Below are 21819 nucleotides of genomic sequence, written 5' to 3' on the forward strand. Positions count from 1 at the left end.
CACACACACACACACACACACACACACACACACTACCTTTATGGATTAGAATATCTTTATTAAGTTTCATAGGAAAAGAAAAACACAAAGACAAACACCGAATAAATCACCAAGAAATCCAGATAAAATGTACAATTTTGCAGTCATTGATTATAGTTTACAGCTTGGTTACTATAAAATAGTCGGTCAATGCATATATATATATCACATTATTTACCCTAAAAAAATGCAGCTAACTGCTGAAGACTATTTTGACAAATTATGTACATCACTTGACAAAATTACTGTCTCTTATATATTTCTGTCTTATTACAAGACCCATCAAGGTCTGTTATAATGATATGCAAAATGCAATTCCTGGGTTAAAAAAAGTTGGTAAAAAGACCACCTTGCTTAGAATGTAATTTCATGGAAGACATGTTTCTACTTGTTCATAATGATTTAAATCTTCTAAGGGAAAGTGTTAAAAATGAAGGAACTGTAAATATATGTTGAAGTTCTCTAACCTTCATATAGGTCCCATTAGTAGAACTAAAAGAGGCTGCCTTGTGTACTATTTATTATTGCTATATCAAGATGAGAAGAATAGACTCCCTATTTCACAGAAATAAATGTCTGTGGACTTTTAAATTTGTTGAATGGTTGGTGTGTACAGATTTGATTTGGAGACAGTATGAGTTTCACTCATGCAGATTTTGGTTTGCTGGACCAGACACATGGATTTGTAATGGCTTACATGTATACAATTAGAAACCATGGTAATGATAATGGCAGGATTAAACTTTAGGTGTGCCAAACAGTTCTAAGGCAGAGCTACAGACAAAGTTGGTCTACAACAAAGAAATGATCTTATCTTATCCTTATGGCTCTCTACTGAGATAAAAGATAACACTAATGCGAGAACCTGGGATGGAATCCCTGGCCTTTAAAATTAAGTCACTAGCACTAGGCTATAAGCCATGCAAATCTGAACTTAGTAGTTGATGAGTACGGTATATTGGTATATGTATATACCACATTCTTTGTCATTCTCATTCATTGGTGAAAGGCACAACCTAATGTTTACTAACATGTGTACCTGGTATGATAATGAATCTTATTTTGCAAATATAGTAAAAATTTATTCAGCAAAATGCTGCTAATAAACTGCTAATATACTGCTACTGAGCTCAACTTTGGTCTTTCTTTTAAATTGTTCATTATAAAACAAATCATAATGTTCTGCCTTGTACATAATTATAAAAATGTTCATATCAAAAATCAAAATTGTACAATTAATGATGGCATGCCATTCTTGTTTTAATGCTTAAAGGGTACAATTCAACAAAGTTAAGGCGATCAAAATGCAAAATGTAATTTTTTTTCCTGCCAAAGCCTTAAGATTCCATACATTGCAGCACACCCCCATTTCTATCAAGCGCAATGGAATAACCCTATTACAGTTGTGATATCGGTTAAAACCATTATGTAGGACAACAGGGTAAGCACTTTTAAAACACCTGAATCAAAATTTGATAGAGATATGTATTAATTCATACAGGAAATTTACAGACATCGACATTACAAGAATAAAATGTGTACAAAAATACTTCGTCGGCAAATCTTACAGCATTTGGAAAGGAAATAAGATTATCTGAAGGTGATTTAATTTTATAGCAAGAATTAGACAAACATATTTTATTTGTACAAAAAAAGAGAAAATGGAAGTAGAAGACTTTAGAGACTGTTACTATGGAAACAAGAACATATTAATTACTACAGAAACTGAGTTGATGTACATATAAAAATAAAGTTGGAAAAGTAATGAAAAAAAGAAATATTAGCATACATACAATGATGAATATTTATTGATAACTGTTAGTAGCAAAATTTAAGAATATAAAAGTATTATTGTTAGAATTGTTTCAAATAATGTGATTAACGGTGGAAAAGCACAGGGACATTTAAAAAATTGACTTTGCATATTTTTTTTTACTTGGTTCAAAATTATAATTTTAAATCACTACAAATGATTCTGAATCACTAGTTCAAACCAGTTGGAACGAAATCAAACCAGTTGGAACGAGATCACACCAGTTGGAACAAGATCAAACCAGTTGGAATGAGATCAAACCAGCTGGAACTGGTCACACTATTCACATCAACATTATTAAGGTTCTACATGGGATTTTTGATAACAAGATGAAACCTGTTAAAATTGGTTATATAGTACTACTTAGATTTTACCATTGATTTTTGATGACTAGTTCAAACCAGTTTGAACTTGGCCTACACGTACCAATTATTGGCAAGATGCCAAGTGGTGGGGACTATGGTCAACTTCCAATGTTTCACTGTTTGCAAAATACAAGCACAATACCTTCTATAGTACTTACAAAACATTGGAAGAGGGTTCAAAAAAATGAACAGCCAACCTGTGAACTCCATAAACATTTTCAGAATTTTTTAAAAAGAAAACTTTTACTGCCAACAGTGTGATCACTCTTCATTTACCTAAACTTAATGTGTCGTCATCTATTGTCAACATATATGGCTATTGACCCTTCAACCATGACCTATGACCCCTTAATATCCCATCTCTCCTCAAATTTGGTATTTTCCTAGCATAATAGTCATCGTATGATGGCTATGGAATGAATGGAGTTTTCAGGTGTCAGAGAGAACAATGTGGGTTGATGTAAACCTAACTATACATGAAATTATCAAGGTAATATTATCATTTGGGACTTTCTATAATTAATTATACTGGGGGTCTCATTTTCTCTATTAAGGGGCTACATTCCCTTATAACCTGTCTTCAACAAAGCCAGGGTTTTGGCTTGGATATGGAGGAGGTTGTGATTCTGCAGCTTTTGCATTATATTGAACTGCGGGTTCTCTGGTTTTCTTTGGCAGTTCTAACTTTCCACCCATTGTAGTACGCTTCCTCTTGTGCATTTCCCAGGCTTCTTGGCGATGATGTTGCAATGCTGGGCCCCAAGTCTCCGAGGGTGAGCTCATCTTCTTCCAGCGCTGTAAACAATTAAAACAAACAATGAGGATTAGGGTGTTCCAAATTTTTTTCTATGTTTCTTATAAATGATTATTTTGTGTTTACGTTATCTAGAGAACGAAGTGACTTAATTTATAATGAAATATTCTTGGCAAACGCTTTCTCAGTTGTTCATATTGCGACGATCCAAGAATATTACCTCTAATACCACATTGCCCCTGTCAGTCCCTCTTAATATCACCTCCAACGCCACATTGCCCCCGTCAGTCCCTCTTAATATCACCTCCAACACCACATTGCCCCTGGCAGTCCCTCTTAATATCACCTCTAACACCACACTGCCCCTGTCAGTCCCTCTTAATATCACCTCTAACACCACACTGCCCCTGTCAGTCCCTCTTAATATCACCTCTAACACCACATTGCCCCTGTCAGTCCCTTTTAATATCCCCTCCAACGCCACATTGCCCCTGTCAGTCCCTCTTAATATCACCTCTAACACCACATTGCCCCCATCAGTCCCACCTCTAATGCCACATTGCCCCTGTCAGTCCCTCTTAATATCACCTCTAACACCACATTGCCCCTGTCAGTCCCTCTTAATATCACCTTTAACACCACATTGCCCGTCAGTCCCTCTTAATATCACCTCTAACACCACATTGCCCCTGTCAGTCCCTCTTAATATCCCCTCCAATGCCACATTGCCCCTGTCAGTCCCTCTTAATATCACCTCTAACACCACATTGCCCCCGTCAGTCCCACCTCTAATGCCACATTGCCCCTGCCAGTCCCTCTTAATATCACCTCTAACACCACATTGCCCCTGTCAGTCCCTCTTAATATCACCTCTAACACCACATTGCCCCTGTCAGTCCCTCTTAATATCACCTCTAACACCACATTGCCCCTGTCAGTCCCTCTTAATATCACCTCTAACACCACATTGCCCCTGCCAGTCCCTCTTAATATCACCAAGGCACTGCAATCATAAATTTTTCTCCAATTTTTGTAACGTAAGCTAAATACGTGCCACAGCAATAGTTTTAGTTTGCATGTGTCAGCTTGTCAAAAACGAGACACTTGGAAAAGAGATGCACAGAGAAACACTGTTTTAGCAACGAAAGATAATATGGAACTTACGTCAAAGACATCTCCCTCGGCAACAATGAACTCATAGACCCAGACAATAGGAATCCACATAATTGAAGTTGTGATCATCATCCATCCAATAGCCGATGCCCATGCAGCCTGAGTACCAACATGTGGTTCGTTCCAGTTGATGAAGTTGAACATGAGTACAAACTGTAAGGGAAAGAAGTTAAAAATATGTCACTACAATATGAAACTGGAAATTTACATGACAGATGTAGGAATGGTCACAGCCACTTATCCCATGAGCAAAGTTGTACTCATTTGTACAGAAAATGTGGCATTTACACCCAGATTCATACCATTGCACAAGTTGTACAATGTTATTGGTTCCACAGTGTTTGAAATATGGGTCAAAAAATTTACAATCACCATTATTTTCCTAAATTTATTCTTAGACATCTTCAAAAGGTACAATTATATCATTGCCCCAATTTTTTCTTCATTTAGCCAGAAAATACTTGACAAAAACAGTTAATATACACGTGCGATATTACAATGACTTTATACTGTAAACCTGGTTATTCTAGCCACTGTAAATTTAATCAAGTTCCCAAAGATTTCTGCTAGCTACTTATTTTCACATTATTTTTGTTTGCCAGCAAATAAGTGTAAATAAGTCTGTAGTGATAGTTTCCACACTTTGTTTTTATTATTATAAGTTTTCTTTTCTTTTTTTTTGTGCTCGAATTTGCTCCCAGCGATTTTCTATTATACAGACATATAGACACAATTCACACAGTTTCTACACTTACACATGACTAGATATTAGTATTGGTGGTCAAAGCCTGAGTAGAACACAGCTATATAAAAACTACTGATTGGAAAAATGATTTCAAACTTACGGAGAGAATGCCTGGAGTAATAGCACACCAGTTAAGTGGCCACCACAAGAACAAGAAGAAGTCGACGTATCCAGTTCCGATCATTGTACGAATGTCATTCAAGAAACGTTTGACGCCATAGATCCAGCCTATGCTGATACATTCACACAGACCGTACAACAACAATGCAAAACTAGCAGCATACGAGTCAATAAGATCCACCCAGTAGAAGCCAGCCTGAAATGATAAAAATATCATATCATGTTAGTTGATCAGAAAATACAATATCATCACATTTTAGCTTTTCAATTTATAGTTAAATGTACCAGCAGCTGTGACTTCTTTTTTTAAATATATTTTGCCTTTTGTAAATTACACAAAACAGTTCAATCATTTTGAATATTAAATGAATTACTTGTTTACTAATGAAATCATTGATAGTGCTTTGTACACTGGATTGATGTCCATATGTAAACATTTATTAATCAAATCTGAATATTCTAATTGAAATGTTCACAAGACATTTTCTCCAAGGTACATTTTTCACATTTTAAGAGGTCACAGAATAAACAGAGTCATGTCATTGATTGACAGTGCACAATCCAATGTCAATGAATATATATTCTCTGTTGATGAATAATTATCATTAAATTTCCACACATTAACATAAATTAATACTAATTATCCTCAGATAATGCAAATGATTGTGTGTGCCTTACCTGAGTCACACATGTCAATCCGAGTAGGTATCCAACAATACAGAGTGCTAACAGGACTAAAGTCTTGCGTTTCTTGTACTTGGCTGGGAATTCATCAACAATAGCTGTACATACAGTCTCCAGGATTGTCATCTATAAACACCAATATCACGTTATTATTACCATAATTGTGAAACCTAGTCTGTCAGGTACGATGTGACTGGGTACCGTAATTCACAAATTGACAAATCTCTTCTTGGTAAAGATAAGACTATTGAGGGCAGCCTTACAGCCTTACGTAAACCAAGATAAGCATGTTCAAGCTAACAAATTTGGGATTTTACCCTGGTTGCTGTAAGTCACAAGAATGTGTGTCTACATCACTGGACTTGCTGCACCAAATATAAGTAAAAACTGGCAATAATCTCTGTTTTTTTTCATAAATTATGCATGCAGATATATACCAAATATTTTACTTCATTCAATTGGAAAGTTATGAAAACTTTTTATCACGACTCATTTTTTGACTGGAAAGTGACAATCTTTGGGAGATAAAATCCTCGAACTAAAAGAATCAAGTTTTTTATCCCACACTGAACTACTGATCTTGCCCCTAACACATCACATTCTTTGGTACGTATTCTTTCCATATCTTTCCATGATATAAGTCAAAGTACATCAGCGGTAGGATTCCCAAGATACATAAACAGTGCCCTAGGGAAACTAGAAAATGAATAGTTCCTGCTGTATGCAAATTGACATCACTTGGGGGTCATTAGTGTATACCATGTGACACGATTAAGCCAATCATTGAAGCTTGTATGAAAATGATGTACTATAATATCTATTAATCCTCTTGCTACCAGGGGGTTTATTTTGTTTGTACACATAAAAAAATACAAGTTAGAGAAAAACAGGATTAATAAGCACTGTGACTACCACTTTAGAACATCATTTTTTTGGAAGTTTAAGTTGCATATAAGAATGAGTAACAAGTACATCAGATTCTTATTAGAATCATCAAGTTTGCTTCATAGATAACATTCATTTTATAGTGTACATTGTATATAAACAGCAGAGGCTCCTGCTTAAACTACAAATCAGTCTCCTGTACTGTCCACAGAAATGGATTCACAGAGGTCAAATGTCAAAGGGCATTAGCTACTGACCTGACTGTCCATTCCGAGTGTGATTAACATAAAGAAGAACAGGAAAGACCAGAGTGGTGACACTGGTAGACGAGCTACTGCTTCAGGGTATACAATGAAGGCAAGACCAAAACCTGCAGAATAAATAATTTCATGATTTAATCTAAACTTCAAGTGATACATGATTGTGACAATCCACATAACTGAGCCCCAAGTTTCGACAGAAGTCATTTTCAAATGCAGAATATTGACACTTAGTTAGAATGTAATCTAAGGAGAGTTATTTTATAGTGGTGGCCCAATATGCACAGCAAGGCTTGAAAACAGAGTGCTGTAGTTTTTCTCATTTTTTAGTAACTAAAAAATTATGTCACGTTATTTTTAAATCATACATTAATGAGACATATTTTTTTTGACATGTCAGAGCATATTTTAGGAGTTGGAATAACAAAAGTGTATTTAAATATTAAACAAAAGTAAATGACCAAAGACGATAAAGTTGCACCTTATGCCCCTTTAACAGTTATTTTTAGTTGGGATCCAACCCTGATAAAGAAACTTGGGATCTCAGGATTTTATACACTGCCATTAATGAAAGGTGCAATCAATCAATCAATCAATCAATCAAATTTCTATACCGCCGATTTCCAGAGCAGTGTTCTGTTCAGTAGCACTGAATGGCTCAAGCACACAATACGCTGCAACTGGAACATATGTTATTTATGAAAAAATGTTCCAGTTGCAGCCTATGGTGTGCTTGAGTCATTCAGTTTAAACCTGCACTAGCTGCAACTGAGACATTTTTAATTGCACAATCAACAGTTTCCATTGAGAGGTTTGAAAACAGTTTTAATCGGAGTTTGAAAACAGTTTTCATTGTGTTTGAAAACAGTTTTCATCAGGGTTTGAACAGAGCATAGAAATTTTTTTTTATTTCTAAGGTGATTTTACTTACATTGTAAAATACAACAATGTGGTATTAAAAAGTTACAGTATTAATGAAAAAAAATAGTATGTACCTTGGTCAACAACCTCTCCGACGTCTTTGCCAATCTCATGAGCCATGAATCCCAAAATTGAAAAGATGACAAAACCAGCAAAAACAGACGTACAGCAGTTCAAATTGGCTACAATAAGCGTATCTCTGTTGGGGAAAGTAGACAAACGTTTAGTGAACATATCTGAATTATATGTACAGCCTTTATTTACGGCGTTTCTCTAGTTCCTGTTTATTTGATACAGTCATGCAGAAACAAGTAACAAACTGCACATTCTAACTACTTAATTGCTAAATTTTGTGAATGAAATAAAGCATATAGTACTGGAAACATGCAGACATGCAGTCACCAATGTTTTGATGTCTGCATTTGATGTCTGCATGATATGGCACACTTTAGTTCATTTCACTGAGACAAAATGTAGCAAAAAAAATGTAAACATTAAAGTTAATCTTAAAGTAGCAGTTTCTGCATATTATATCAAACAGAGAAAGTGAACAGCAACCTGTGATGCAGTGTCTACTTGTAGTTGTGAAAATATCTATGTTTACAGTATATTAGGATTAAAATTGACCCAGTTCAGATTAGGATTAAAATTGACCCAGTTCAGATTAGGATTAAAATTGACCCAGTTCAGATTAGGATTAAAGATTGACCCAGTTCAGATTAGGATTAAAGATTGACCCAGTTCAGATTAGGTTTAAAGATCGACCCAGTTCAGATTAGGTTTAAAGATCGACCCAGTTCAGATTAGGTTTAAAGATCGACCCAGTTCAGATTAGGTTTAAAATCAACCCAGTTCAAATTAGGTTTAAAGATCAACCCAGTTCAGATTAGGATTAAAATTGACCCAGTTCAGATTAGGATTAAAGATCAACCCAGTTCAGATTAGGATTAAAATTGACGTGTGAATAAGTCAGTTGTCTGACAAAGCTATATATACAGTTTGTCCAAAACAAAAGAATAATTCTATGTCTTTATTGCTCCACTGATAAGATAACACTAATGTAAGAACATAGGACTGAAACCTTGGCCTTTAAAACAAGAAATATAGACTAGGTATAAACTTACCTGTAGCAGTTGTTATGAAATTTATTATAAGATGACAAAGTAATTAAGCCACCCCATGATGCACTGAGAGAGTAAAATATCTGAACTGCAGCATCTAACCATACCTAAGGAAATAAAGAGGAAAAGTTGAAAGTCAAGGTTTTTTGGAATATTTTGCCAAATATCACATGCAGCAAAATATTTTCTTTCCTTTTCTTTCCTTTCTCAGACTCTTTGCATTTGTCGAGGTTGTGGTAAATGTGAGCTAGGTCATCAACACAGGTTTTCCCATAAACCCTTACAGGAAATTCGCTGAAACATGCAAAGTGATGCTCAGCTTCTTTGCAAGATTTTGAAGTTGAAAAACCAAAATCATATCCAAGTTTCTAGCAGTAATTAATACAAGTGTACTAAAGGCAGAAATAAGTCTGACTGGACTTTTCCTTTAAGTTGATAGCAGTAATCAATACAAGTGTACTAAAGGTAGAAACAAGTCTGACTGGACTTTTCCTTTAAGTTGATAGCAGTAATCAATACAAGACTTAGTGTACTAAAGACAGAAATAAGTCAGACTGGACTTTTTCTTCAATATTTCTTACCTGTGGCTCTGCTAGTGTTTCCCATTTAGGTGTAATAAAGAATATAACTCCATCATAGTAACCGGGAAGTGTAACACCACGAATGAGAAGAATAAGCAGGACGACATATGGAAATGTAGCTGTGAAATACACAACCTATTGAAAACAATATAAAACAATTATTTGAAATTATTGTACTACTACAATCTAACACAACGGCAGATCACCCTATATTTCGAAATGAAGACATCATCTACATGTAAGCAAATAAGTGCAAATAAATAGAAAAAAAAGTAATTGTGTGTTTCTGATAACATATTGGCCTCGGGAAAAAGGGTAGGTAGGTTGGGTTTCTATGAAAAATACTGGTTCGACTCAAAAACAAACAAAATGTCAGTCAGAATACTCCTTCTGTGATAGTTTGATGAAATATGTATAGACATCGCTGGGGAAAGAAAACAGACATGCATGAGGTCAAGAAGACAAAGAATTTCAAGCCAGTGCTCAAACTACCAATACAGTTCTAGTAAACTGAAATGCATGTAGAATTCTCAAGTGGAAGCGGGTGGGTGGGTTGAATCTGCAGCTCCTAAGGTTTGAATGACTGCACATGTGTGGACTAGACAAGTGAATGCTGTGCATGAGTGGACTAATTACGATAAAAACAAAATTACATCATGCTTAGTTTACTGCAGCTGGTATGAAACAACAAGACAGGGGGTAATTAAACCAAAAGACACATTTAACACCAATTTCTTATCTTTTTGTTTTTAAAAAAGTGAAAAATATGTTTAGGGTCGGAGGCTAAATTAAAGTAGGATCAGTCAGGTTATTGGAAACACACAATTTCTTTTTATTTGGCCTAAGAGATTTTCAGGAGTAACAGCTTATGGAGCTGAAGTAAAATCAACATACCTTGCCAGATGATTTGATTCCCTTGAACAGACAACAAAAGATTAAAATCCAGGCAAAGAGAAGACATAATGCCAACTGCCATACAATTTTACCAGTTTCAGTGATATTGGCTGACCTTTGCAATACTTGACGGCTGAAAAAAACAGAAAGCACACGTGATAAATTGAATGAGAACTTTCGGACACTACTCAAAGTTGATCTGTAAACGTGTTTTCCCCAGTAAATGTCTTTAAATGGCATCGTATTACTTGATTTGTTCTTCAACTCCTTAGGCTGCATATCTTAGCTCCCAGCCTCTTTAAGTTCATATTATGCAATCCTTCACATTGCATCATCTGTCCTACCAGGTACTATTTATATTGCGGGTTTGACTGGCACAGAATGTTCTGTTCAGTAGAAACAGCTTCTGATGAAAAGATTACACAACTGACTTGATGATTTCCATGGCTTGAATTTTTAACTTTCCAACTGATACGAAGGACTTGTCTGCTTCTACATCCAAACTGTGTGTGGCACATGTGTCAATGTTTTTTGGGGGAGTTTGAAGTTGTCTATGTTAGTATAAAATATGTTGTACTTGTAGGTGTCAAATCAGTGAATTCCATACCAATTCTGTTATCATTGTACATCTTTTGTCCTAACAATACACACCAACCCCATTTCTACTGTACATCCTTTTCCTACCATTATTTTGACAATATTGTGTTTTAATATACTTACTACCAGTACTCCTCACTAGGTCTGACTCTCAAACCAGAAAAGGGGTCTTTGTAGCCAGAGATATCATCGGGGAGTGAAACATTGTAATAGTCTCGGTCGCTCGAAGAAAGATTTGCTATTGGGACACACGCGTTACTGTCATTCATGATACCACCACTGGCAAAGCAGTTATCGGCAATGTCACTACACAGGTCAGTGTTCCAGTCATTGCCACAACCAATCCATGGCAGAGTTTTTGTCAGTGAGGCAAACATGTAATAGATGGCGTACGTAATAATGCAATTATAACTGATGCCAACATAGAAAGACACCAGCATCATTCCAATGCCAACACCTGCAAAACAATCATTTTAGTTTTATTATTTAAAAAAAATAAAGTATTTAAAACATGAATCTTTGAAATTTTCAAATCCAAACGCTAATCTTGATTACCATTTAATTTCAGTTTTTTCTTTTTGTGAGAAAACTGTCAAACGTTCATGAAAACAAAGTCTTGATATTTATTAAAGGCCAGGGTTTCAATCCCAAGTTCTCTCATTAGTATTATCTTATTAATGAATGGAGACAAGAGGATTTAACATAGGGTTATTCTTTTTTAGTTCTTGGCCAACTTTTTCTATAGTTTTGTCAGACAACTTTTCTAACCTAATGTTTTAATCCTTTTTACCAAAATGGGTCTGTAAGTTCTTGTACATTTATAAGTTTAACATTTCCAGGGTAGTAATCGCTTGGTGAATTAAATACACAAAAATCTCTAAAAAGTGCAGCAAAGTACAAATGATATCCAATCTAACTAAAAAATATATCCACACAGAGAATCAGTGTTTAATTACTATAACTTTAAATTATAAAAGTTAAGACTTGTTTTCATACCTCTCATCATAGGTATCGCATTCCAGCATCGTATTGGACCGCTACTTGAATATTGACCAAAACTGAGTTCAAGTAAGAAAATGGGCAAGCCTGCAAACGCCAACATGATGACGTAGGGAATGAGAAATGCACCTGTCATAAAAGAAAAATGTATTTGTTAGTTGTGAATATTAACAGAAATGTGATTAACTATTTGTAGCTTATTCACTGAGTGTTTCAAGTCATTCATTCCACATATCATACCAGGAATATGCTATGTCTAAATATGGTCATATCAGGATACTAATTTCATATTATACTTGTGACTATCCAAATATGGTCATAACAGAACAATATTGCAAGCACTCATGCAATTACCCTGAGTATTCCACACTTAGACTTGTAGGTTATGGAGTTCTGTACAAATTATTAACTGAATTTTATAATTGTCAATGGTACAGACTTAATGTCCTGATATCATAAATGATGAAATTGGTACAATGTCAAATATTTCAAACTACTGTAAATTTGTTGGGTGATGACAGCTAGCGTAGGACCACTAAGTAGTACGTTAAACATGTTTCAGCATGTAATTACGATATAAATAGATAAATAAATAAATTAACATAAGAACAAAAACTATGAAATATTGGGTCTTGAACAGTTGATGAGTATACTTAAATTAACAGTTTTCTTACCGCCACCATTTCTGTAGCATAGATAGGGGAACCTCCAGACGTTACCAAGGCCGACAGCATAACCGACACAACTCAAGATGAAATCAACCTGGCTTCCCCAGTTTCCACGCTCCTTATTTTCATCACCTTCATATTCAGCATCAGCTGGGCCAGCATCTACCAGGACAACATTACTCTGTGGAAGAGATAATGAGTATAAAACTTATATTAACGGATATGTGAATTGATAAGAGTCATGGACCTGTATCTACAGGTTAACATTTCATGTTATGAAAACAGAAGAAACGAAGAACAAAATTCGTTCACGGATATCGTTATCAGAGAGTCTACAAAGAGTCATAATTCTCAGTACCTATTATGCTAGATCAGAGTCAAACTTTGAACAAATTTAAGATCAACTAATTGTCATGTTTGTCTAAAAGTAACACATGTTTAGGACATGAAGTGAATTCATAGCGTTTAGAAGAAATGGAAAGATAAAAAAAGGACCAGAATATGAAAAAGAATCAGAAAAAAAGATGAAATGAATTATACTACACAAAAATGACTGAGAACCGAGTGCCACCCTCATACTCCTGCTTAGTCTGTACTATATAGGATGTGATATGCCAGGCCTATCAGCCAGCTCTTTGCAGAAGACTAGGATGTGATATACCAGGCCTATCAGCCAGCTATCTACAGAAGACTAGGATGTGATATGCCAGGCCTATCAGCCAGCTCTCTACAGAAGACTAGGATGTGATATGCCAGGCCTATCAGCCAGCTATCTACAGAAGACTAGGATGTGATATGCCAGGCCTATCAGCCAGCTCTCTACAGAAGACTAGGATGTGATATGCCAGGCCTATCAACCAGCTCTCTACAGAAGACTAGGATGTGATATACCGCGCCAGGCCTATCAGCCAGCTCTCTGCAGAAGACTGATTGAAGATGCTGTACATGACAAAGTCTTCCTATGATCATAAAATGGAGAACATGTGCATTGTTCCAAATCTACAAAGCTCATGGTGTCAAAAAAAAGGAACAGATTTAAAAACAAAGACAAGATCCATCATTGATAGCACACTTCTGTGGAACAATTCTTATTTTTATTTCTGTCATTTTTGAAATGTTCCTCCTGTGTACAGAGTAAATCTCATCTTTGTTAAGTTTTTTTTTTAGAATAGAACAGAAATAGGACATCACTTCAGCAGTCATACAATGTCACACATGAAAAGACTTGCACTGTAGTATAGGCCTATGAATGAAGTATAAATTGAATGGAGGGTGGCACCTTTTATGACAATTCACTTTCTTGTACTGTAACAATGCTCTTAGACTATTTTGTTCAATATGTAAGTACATTGTAGTTACATGTAAGGGCGGCCCTTTTTATTTTTCTGTTTCTCATCTCCCGACCGACCCTAATTTGCAGCTCCGACATTAGAAAAAAAAAAGTTTTTTTATTTCCGACCGACCCCTGAGCACAGCAAAATTGTAAGGTTCCCCATGGCGTCTTAGGCCAGTTCTGCCGAGGCCACGACCTTGCGACATTGGCCCACAAATGAAGCAATAATTTTCCCACCTTGCGTCGCTTTGGCGCATTCATTTTACGGCAGACATCAAAATTATCTTAGTCCACGGCCGGACCAGGCCGGCCAGGCTCTGACTCGACGTGAATCCCACGGGAAAGTTTTGTTGACATCATATAAGATACAGTGACAACGCGCAGTTCTATTGTTAACATAAAAAATGCCACAAAAAGATCAACTTTGATAAACTTAATCTACAAATTAAAACATTAGAGGGATTAGATGAGACGTCGAAATGGACGTCTCTCGTCACATGTTTTGTCTACTGTCTCTGTCGTGACCTCTGACCTAATCACTGACGTGTGCGAAACACTGAACTTGCTACCGGAACATCGCTATCTGCCATGCCACAGCTCAGAAGCCTTCGTGAACCAAATTTATGGGACAGGTTGTGATTTTCATTTGTTGATGGGTTAAATTAAATGAGTACATGTGTATTTTGATTCCGAAAAAGCTGTGTTAGAGGATCGTGTTGCATGATGTTGACAGTGCTAGTGACACGTGTTGGGCACTGAATCAATGCGTAATCACTGGCATGGCCACTATAGACGGCCGATGCATGTGCGCCCGGTCAGACATGAAGAACGAACTTGTTGTGCAAATCAGAAAAAAATTAATGTAATATTTACAGAGCATCCCAACTTTGACTTTGTTGATAGTTTTAGTTAAAGATTCAAGTTCTGAGTTTCAAGGACACCTAATGTCAGCTTTCCGTATCATTGCAAGTTTACGGTAGGTAACTATGCTGTCATTTGATATAGCAGGACCAAATCATGATACACAGCCAGTAACGGTTAATTAATAAAAAATAAATTATTTTAAAGTTTGTTTGACTATTATTTGTAAGTTTTTCGTTCACATTTGGTACTTTTTAAAGTCAGGGATTTTTTTTCTTCAAAATGTCATGAATTTGAAGAGGGAATGATAAACACAGCAGTGTACTAACAATTTTAAAAATGAAACAAGTGGTTACAAGTTTAGGATTTCTCAAAGTTTTTATTCAATCATATGTTCACTGTGACTTATTTTGAAGTTGGTCATTGTCCTTGTCTGAAAAAAGGGAATTATAAATTTTAGCACTGCTATTCATTGATATTCAGATTAAAAATTGTGACTACCTGGCTGTCCAATCTTTCTAAACAATATATCATATATATATATATATATATATATATATATATATATATATATATATATATATAACTTAAAGTTACATAATCTTAATTGCCTTCTTTTTCTAAGGTGTAATGTGTAGTACACTATTTTCAAAAAATAGCTTACTGGGAACTGTTATTATGAATGGAATTTTTTTATGTTGTTAGGTAATGGTCTATACGTAATGGAATATCTCAGACCACAGTATCTCTATAGTGGTCTAAGATAATTTATATGAATATTTCATAAACAATAATAATTGACCCCACTCCCTGTCAAATGACACCACTTTTTGGAACCAAGGGGCCTGTGTCCCCACTTGTTGGAAACCTTGGCAGAACACCGCCGTCTAACCCCCCCCCCCCCCTCTCACCCACCCACCCACCCACCCAACCCCTTTGTTACGTCAGAGCAGCATGTGTCTTTCATCATGGCAGAAGCCGTTGAGGTTTGATGAGGGACAGGGCTCAAAATTAATACTGTCACGCGGTACATTTTGCTGCAATGCAATAATAGCTCAGAATATTTCCATCATTTTCAAAATTATGCTTATAATTGGTAAAAGTCATACTGCATTCCAAATTTCTTGACCAGTTTTTAGCTTTAAATCAGTTGTATTATCAGGGAAATGACCGACTCCATAGCCGTTTCATGACCCATGACATGCATGACCTTTGAAGACATTCCAATGTTTACATTATTACTTTTAATTACTTTTAAACAGTAAATCCCAAAGGGGTTCTGAGTTCTAGAAATGCTTGACATGTTATCTGGTGGATTATTTTGACAAGTTCACACTGAAGAAAAATGTTTCATAGAAGTAATGGTTTATATAAATGAAAATTCATCTAGCACACTGATCAGTGACAATCACGTACGTGTTTCAAAAAGTTACACACTAAAGTTCAAATTGGATAACTTGAAAACATTGTTAGCGATGGCAATGCCACTTTGATTAATAGGACGAATGTATTAGTACTCCTGATAAAATCACACAATAGTTCATGGCTACAGATACACCCATCAGGATGATAAGTATTTAATCATCTACTTACAAAGTTGTTCTACAGACTTGTCAACCTTGCTAAAATGAAGGAAAGAGACTTGTAACAAGGAAATCAATAAAGAGAAGAGAAATGAAGTTGTATAGAGACTAACAGGACAGAAAGGACAGAGAATAGAACTGAAAAAATACATTTTTTTTTCTTGCCCCCCTTTTTTTTTTATTTCGCCCGCCCGACCCGCCTGACTATTCCATTGGAGATGAGAAACAAAAAAAAAAAAAACCTCACCCTAATAAATAAAATGCCACTGATGTTGCCATGATTACACTTGTTGACTTCTTGTTCAGAAACAGGAGTTTAATCAAATTCAGATCTTTTTCAAAATGTACAAGATGCTTTTTAAATAAATAATCTGCAGAAAATAAAACTGAATCAACACATATTTTGGTATAAACCAGGCCATTAGAGTTCAAGATAGGAGGACAGTTTTCTACTATAATTTGCAAGTACTGTTATAATTGTATGGTGGTTGTCCTAAAATCAACTTATTGTACCAGTTGGGGGGAGGCTATAACTTTATATTACATGGTTTAACTGGGGTCACAACTTCACATACTGGATATCTGCCAACTTTCTGTACACAGTGCAATCAATGAACATCCATTGATTACTTAAAATTCCATAATACATTGGATATGGACCACTCATAAATTGTCAATGTCAATAATACTAGATTTTTGGATATGTATAGATCTTTTCTGTTTATTGTTGTCACTATAAATTACCAACACTGATTGTCTACAAAATTACAACTACTGAAGGTCCATCATTGTCCCATAATGCATCACTCAAGATGGCAGGTTTGCAAGTCAGTTATTTTACCAATGTCTTCTAAATGAACAATATCTTAAAAGTACAATTTTATATTTTGAAAGAAATATTTACAGTTTCATCTCAACTTTGTGCTATAAACCCTAAGTCAATCATATCAGGGGCATTTGATTATAAAGGACAAAAAAAAAGAATTGTTTGTGGTCAGCGCGTGCACATACATATAGGTCACATTTCAGATCACTCACTCAGATTGGGTATGATACGGTTCAGTGACTTCAATGACATTCACACAAAACTGACTTGGTACATTAACTTTTTGAAAAGGTTCAACTGACTTGAATTCACCGCCCAGGAAAGTATTTTACAAATGATGATTTAATGGTTTCACAGGACTAGCAGATTTTTAGGACCCTATACATTACATGTACAAGTAGTTGTTCTCATAAATCTCATAAAATTCAAAAGTAAATGACATTTACGATCTGTTGAAGTCAAGTTTTTCTCTTTTATGTTACACTCTCTGACCACAAAGAATTGTGAGTTTCACTACAGATGCTGCTAAGATAAATTATAGATAACGGGAAGGGGGGTCGACACATTGTGGTATTGGTTACAAGTTTTAAGTGCCAGTTGCACACAATGCACAATTGTTGACAATACCTGGTCTCTCTACTTCATTACAGGGTAATTTATTTTATGTTGGGAGGCCAACTTTAGGACTTTGAATTCTCAGTACCTGCAATAGTATTGTATATCATGCTAGAAGGTCAAAATAGAAGGTTGACTTTAATTCTCACGCACACCAATAGTAATGCATGTGAAGTGCAAGTTACGGTGACTCAACCAAGGAATTGAATGTTTGTTATTTTTATTATATATTCTATTAATGGTTCATTAGCTAGGAAATGACAGTCAAAACTATAAACACAGCAATATGTTTACAATGAGTGATATTATTACAATGAGTATACTAGACAGTCAAAACTATAAACACAGCAATATGTTTACAATGAGTGATATTACAATGAGTATACTAGACAGTCAAAACTATAAACACAGCAATATGTTTACAATGAGTAATATTAAAATGAGTATAGACAGTCAAAACTAAACACCTTATGAAAACTATCACAGACATAACCTAGCTGTTAAACAATAAAAATTGTCCCCAATGTACTTTGGAAAGGTTTAGCCCACAAACTATTTGTGTCATGGTTCAAGTTTTCCCTGACTTCTAAAAAATTACTAACACTCATTTCAAAATGGTAAAATCGAGATAATTGTATCACTTTTTTGATAAACTTTCAATATCCAGGTTAGACAATATTCACTGAATGTTTCACTAAATAGTGAACATTTCTTACTTTCTCACACAGGTTGTAACCCGTTTTAAGGAATATATGAATAAATTTGAAAAATCACTGAAGGTGAACCAATAGTAATGTTATGTTTTAAGTTACCCCCTGGTGAGATTGTTTATTCGTTCCATACCCATCAAAGAGCTAAGTATCATAACAATAATACCTCAAATACAATCATGCGCATGTATCGGAGAAATTTCAATTTATCTACAAACGTTTTCAAAAAAATGTCTTCAATTTGGTTAAGATTTAAAACAAACTTTGGAATGCTTTGCTGGGGTAAATTGTAATTGGATGACATATAGAAAACACAAAATTGGGAAACCGTGAAATTGATTTAACATGGTCATTACCTGGGTACTCATGGAATTTAACACCACAATTTTTTTCCTGTAGCTAGAATACTACTCACATGAGTGAAAAAGTCTGTCGAAAATATTTTTAGCAAGGATGCACTATACATTGTTGAATTGTGAAATTGGTTAATGCTTTCATATAATAATAATAATAATAAATTATAATGTTGTTTTTTATATCGTACTCAATTCCCACTCTTTGTTCAAAGTATTTTACAATTACCACTCCTGGCATGGACCTATTGTGGCACAACGTCCCTTTACTTCCTTAACTCCCTGGGAGCATACAATCCATTGCAACCTTTATAAGTGCATAGGATTAAAGCATTCACATTGCAACCTCTATCCTACCACGTCCCCAATTATACAGCTGGGATGACCGAGGCACAGTTGTGGTTCAAATCTTGGCCAAAGCCTTTAGCCATTCAGAAAAAGACACCAACAACAGGGCAACCTGCAGATTCCAAGCTGGCCACTCTAATCATTCAACCATGTGCACGTACTCCATACATGAATGTATAAGCTTTGGAAATCTAAGCCTGTCTAAATCACTGACCTGTAACTGCGATTGCTCATCAACCTAATATGAAGGAAAACATAGCACAGATCAGCAACATAGACAGGCTAGGGAAATACCCAGAAATCTAATATGACCATGAATGCATTTACAAGAATCGACTGTTAGAAATGTAGTAGTATTTGATGACAAAATTTTGGAAATTAGCCAGCCCTAATGTATATGTATCTTAAGTATCCTGTACATTTTGTGACTCCCAGTTAATGCAAATGATCTTCATATCAGTAAATGTAATTGACTTTGAAAACTGATCAATTTCACTTGTTTACCATGATAATGAAGCATGTTGTAAATTGATGCAGATTTATTGTTGATGAATATTCATTACAACACCATACTTAGAAAACAAGCTAACAAAAGAAGCAGGACCTATTGTGTTCATTTATGGCCTGAATTCAAATTGGAATTCCCTCCCTAATGGGTGGGCTGACATGACACAATTTCAGTTGACCTCTCAATTTGCATATTACATCATATACAGATGTACAATGTTTGGAAGGGCAATCATTGTGTCTGTCTCTATCTATTTTTCTTTAAAATTCGCCGATTATTGTGTAGACTATTGTGTAGACATAGTTCATAACTGTATTATTTTTGTTCTTTCTCATAAGGCTAGGGATTCAATTCATTGTTTAGTGTTATGTTATCAGTGGAGCCATATTTAAGATCAGTCCTTGGACCAACTTTTACTATTAACTCTGCTGAACAGCTAAGATGTGAATTTAAATCTTAATCTTCACTGTTAATTTACAATTTTGTGTTTTCTTTCCAAGCCCTAGTAGTAGTACATATACAGAGCTGTTAGGTTGACATTTTCAAATTATGATTAATTTTTACTAATTAAAAATATACAAAATCTTTTACCAGAAACTTATTTATCTTCCATATTAGCTAAATCTCCTCCTCTGCAGTCTAATTGATTTTATCAGATATTTAAATGTAGACTTTGGAAGAATTCAATATACACATTTGTGTAAATAATTGTCAATGAATAGTTTCTATATTTTTACTCTTGATAACCTTTTTTTCCCCATTCACTGTGTGACTAGAATATGCTATAATGTTACCTTAATTATGATAGAAATATCAAATGTAAATTGCTTAAACCATTTCCCAACTTGTAGTTTTCAGTGTAAAGATACCCCCACCCCCACCCCACCCCCGATTGAAAGAAGATAATAGAACTTTACAACATTTAGATACATTAGTTGTGTGCATCACATTTCAGTATTTCGGTCATCAAACTGCACATAATGAAGTGCTCATCTAAATATCAGGAGAGTCATGATGTGTACCATTTGAAATTACAGTTTGATAAGGAATTTCCAATAGCTGGTGATACACAAAATGGCACATAGGGTTTATTTTAAAGTATGTGAAACACATAGTACTAGTCATCGATTGGTTTTGTTAGAAGTACTGGTCTGTTATCAAACCTTGGATACTGTCAGGAATTTCACATTTAGAAGGACAATTGGAATTATAGTCAGTACATGTATACAGTACTTAGTTATATGCACAAGCTGTTAACATTGATAATAGCCCAAAACATCCCACAGACAACCTTGTAAAAAGTGACAGTGTTGTGAAAAGGGATGATTCTAGACAACCACAATTGAACATTCAACTCAATACAACAGATAATATAGCACAAGTCAAAAGCCTTGAAATGTTTGGCATAGTGTAATCGAGACATTCTGTTATCTGTCATTTTAGGATCATTCGGGGTCAGTGGTTGAATCAACAGGTGGTTGCTATGCAGTTTTAACCCTAACAACCACCTAACCACACAATCCCTACTGAGGTCACATACAGGGATCAATGACACTCCTCATATCTGCTAACTGAAAGGTTATGCTATATTATTTAGTAATCTCTAGTAGTGTTCTCAAATTGAAATAACACTTTGTTGTTCTCATCGATTATAACCCTGACTGTGATCACTTTCACTGAAATGCAATACAGTAACTGTTACAAACTTAACACATCAACCAATCCAATAATAAACAGAGAATATTAAGCCTTTACTATATATTATCCAGATAAATGGAATCTAAGTCTCACTTTGTCCATACTAGTTTGTAATACTGGTATACAAACAGCTGTATACCTAACTGAAAGTGTAGTATGACAGCTTGGGGTCAATTTATTTTAAGCCAATGTTAGATAACGTCCTTGACATGGTTACATCAATGGCCTGTATGTATGTATGTATGGTGTACTAATTTAGAATACAGCCTGGTTACATGTATTATTAATCAGCCAATGTTAGGCCAAAAAAGTATTTCTGGTCAGTGCACGCATTACTGAAATACTCTCACGTTGTTTTTTTATTT

The 21819-nt window shown here is 35.1% G+C and overlaps 1 protein-coding gene across 2 annotated transcripts in view; it reads right to left on the minus strand.

Annotated features, from left to right (window-relative positions):
* Positions 1-37: 37 nt before the first annotated feature.
* The window catches only part of LOC144441444 (sodium- and chloride-dependent glycine transporter 1-like), a 38029-nt gene continuing 16247 nt past the window's right edge, over positions 38-21819 (minus strand). For both annotated transcript variants that reach the window (XM_078131019.1, XM_078131018.1), the window contains 12 exons: positions 12626-12800; positions 11949-12080; positions 11076-11409; positions 10356-10488; positions 9462-9596; positions 8884-8987; positions 7834-7958; positions 6836-6948; positions 5688-5819; positions 4990-5205; positions 4136-4297; positions 38-3012 (listed from right to left, as the gene is read on the minus strand). In XM_078131019.1, the coding sequence (XP_077987145.1) occupies positions 2785-3012; positions 4136-4297; positions 4990-5205; positions 5688-5819; positions 6836-6948; positions 7834-7958; positions 8884-8987; positions 9462-9596; positions 10356-10488; positions 11076-11409; positions 11949-12080; positions 12626-12800 (1989 nt within the window). In that variant the 3' untranslated portion in view covers positions 38-2784. The remainder of the gene's footprint in view (positions 3013-4135; positions 4298-4989; positions 5206-5687; positions 5820-6835; positions 6949-7833; positions 7959-8883; positions 8988-9461; positions 9597-10355; positions 10489-11075; positions 11410-11948; positions 12081-12625; positions 12801-21819) is intronic.

The sequence above is a fragment of the Glandiceps talaboti genome, chromosome 10 (genome assembly GCF_964340395.1).
Source record: "Glandiceps talaboti chromosome 10, keGlaTala1.1, whole genome shotgun sequence".
In the NCBI taxonomy this organism is placed as follows: domain Eukaryota; kingdom Metazoa; phylum Hemichordata; class Enteropneusta; family Spengelidae; genus Glandiceps; species Glandiceps talaboti.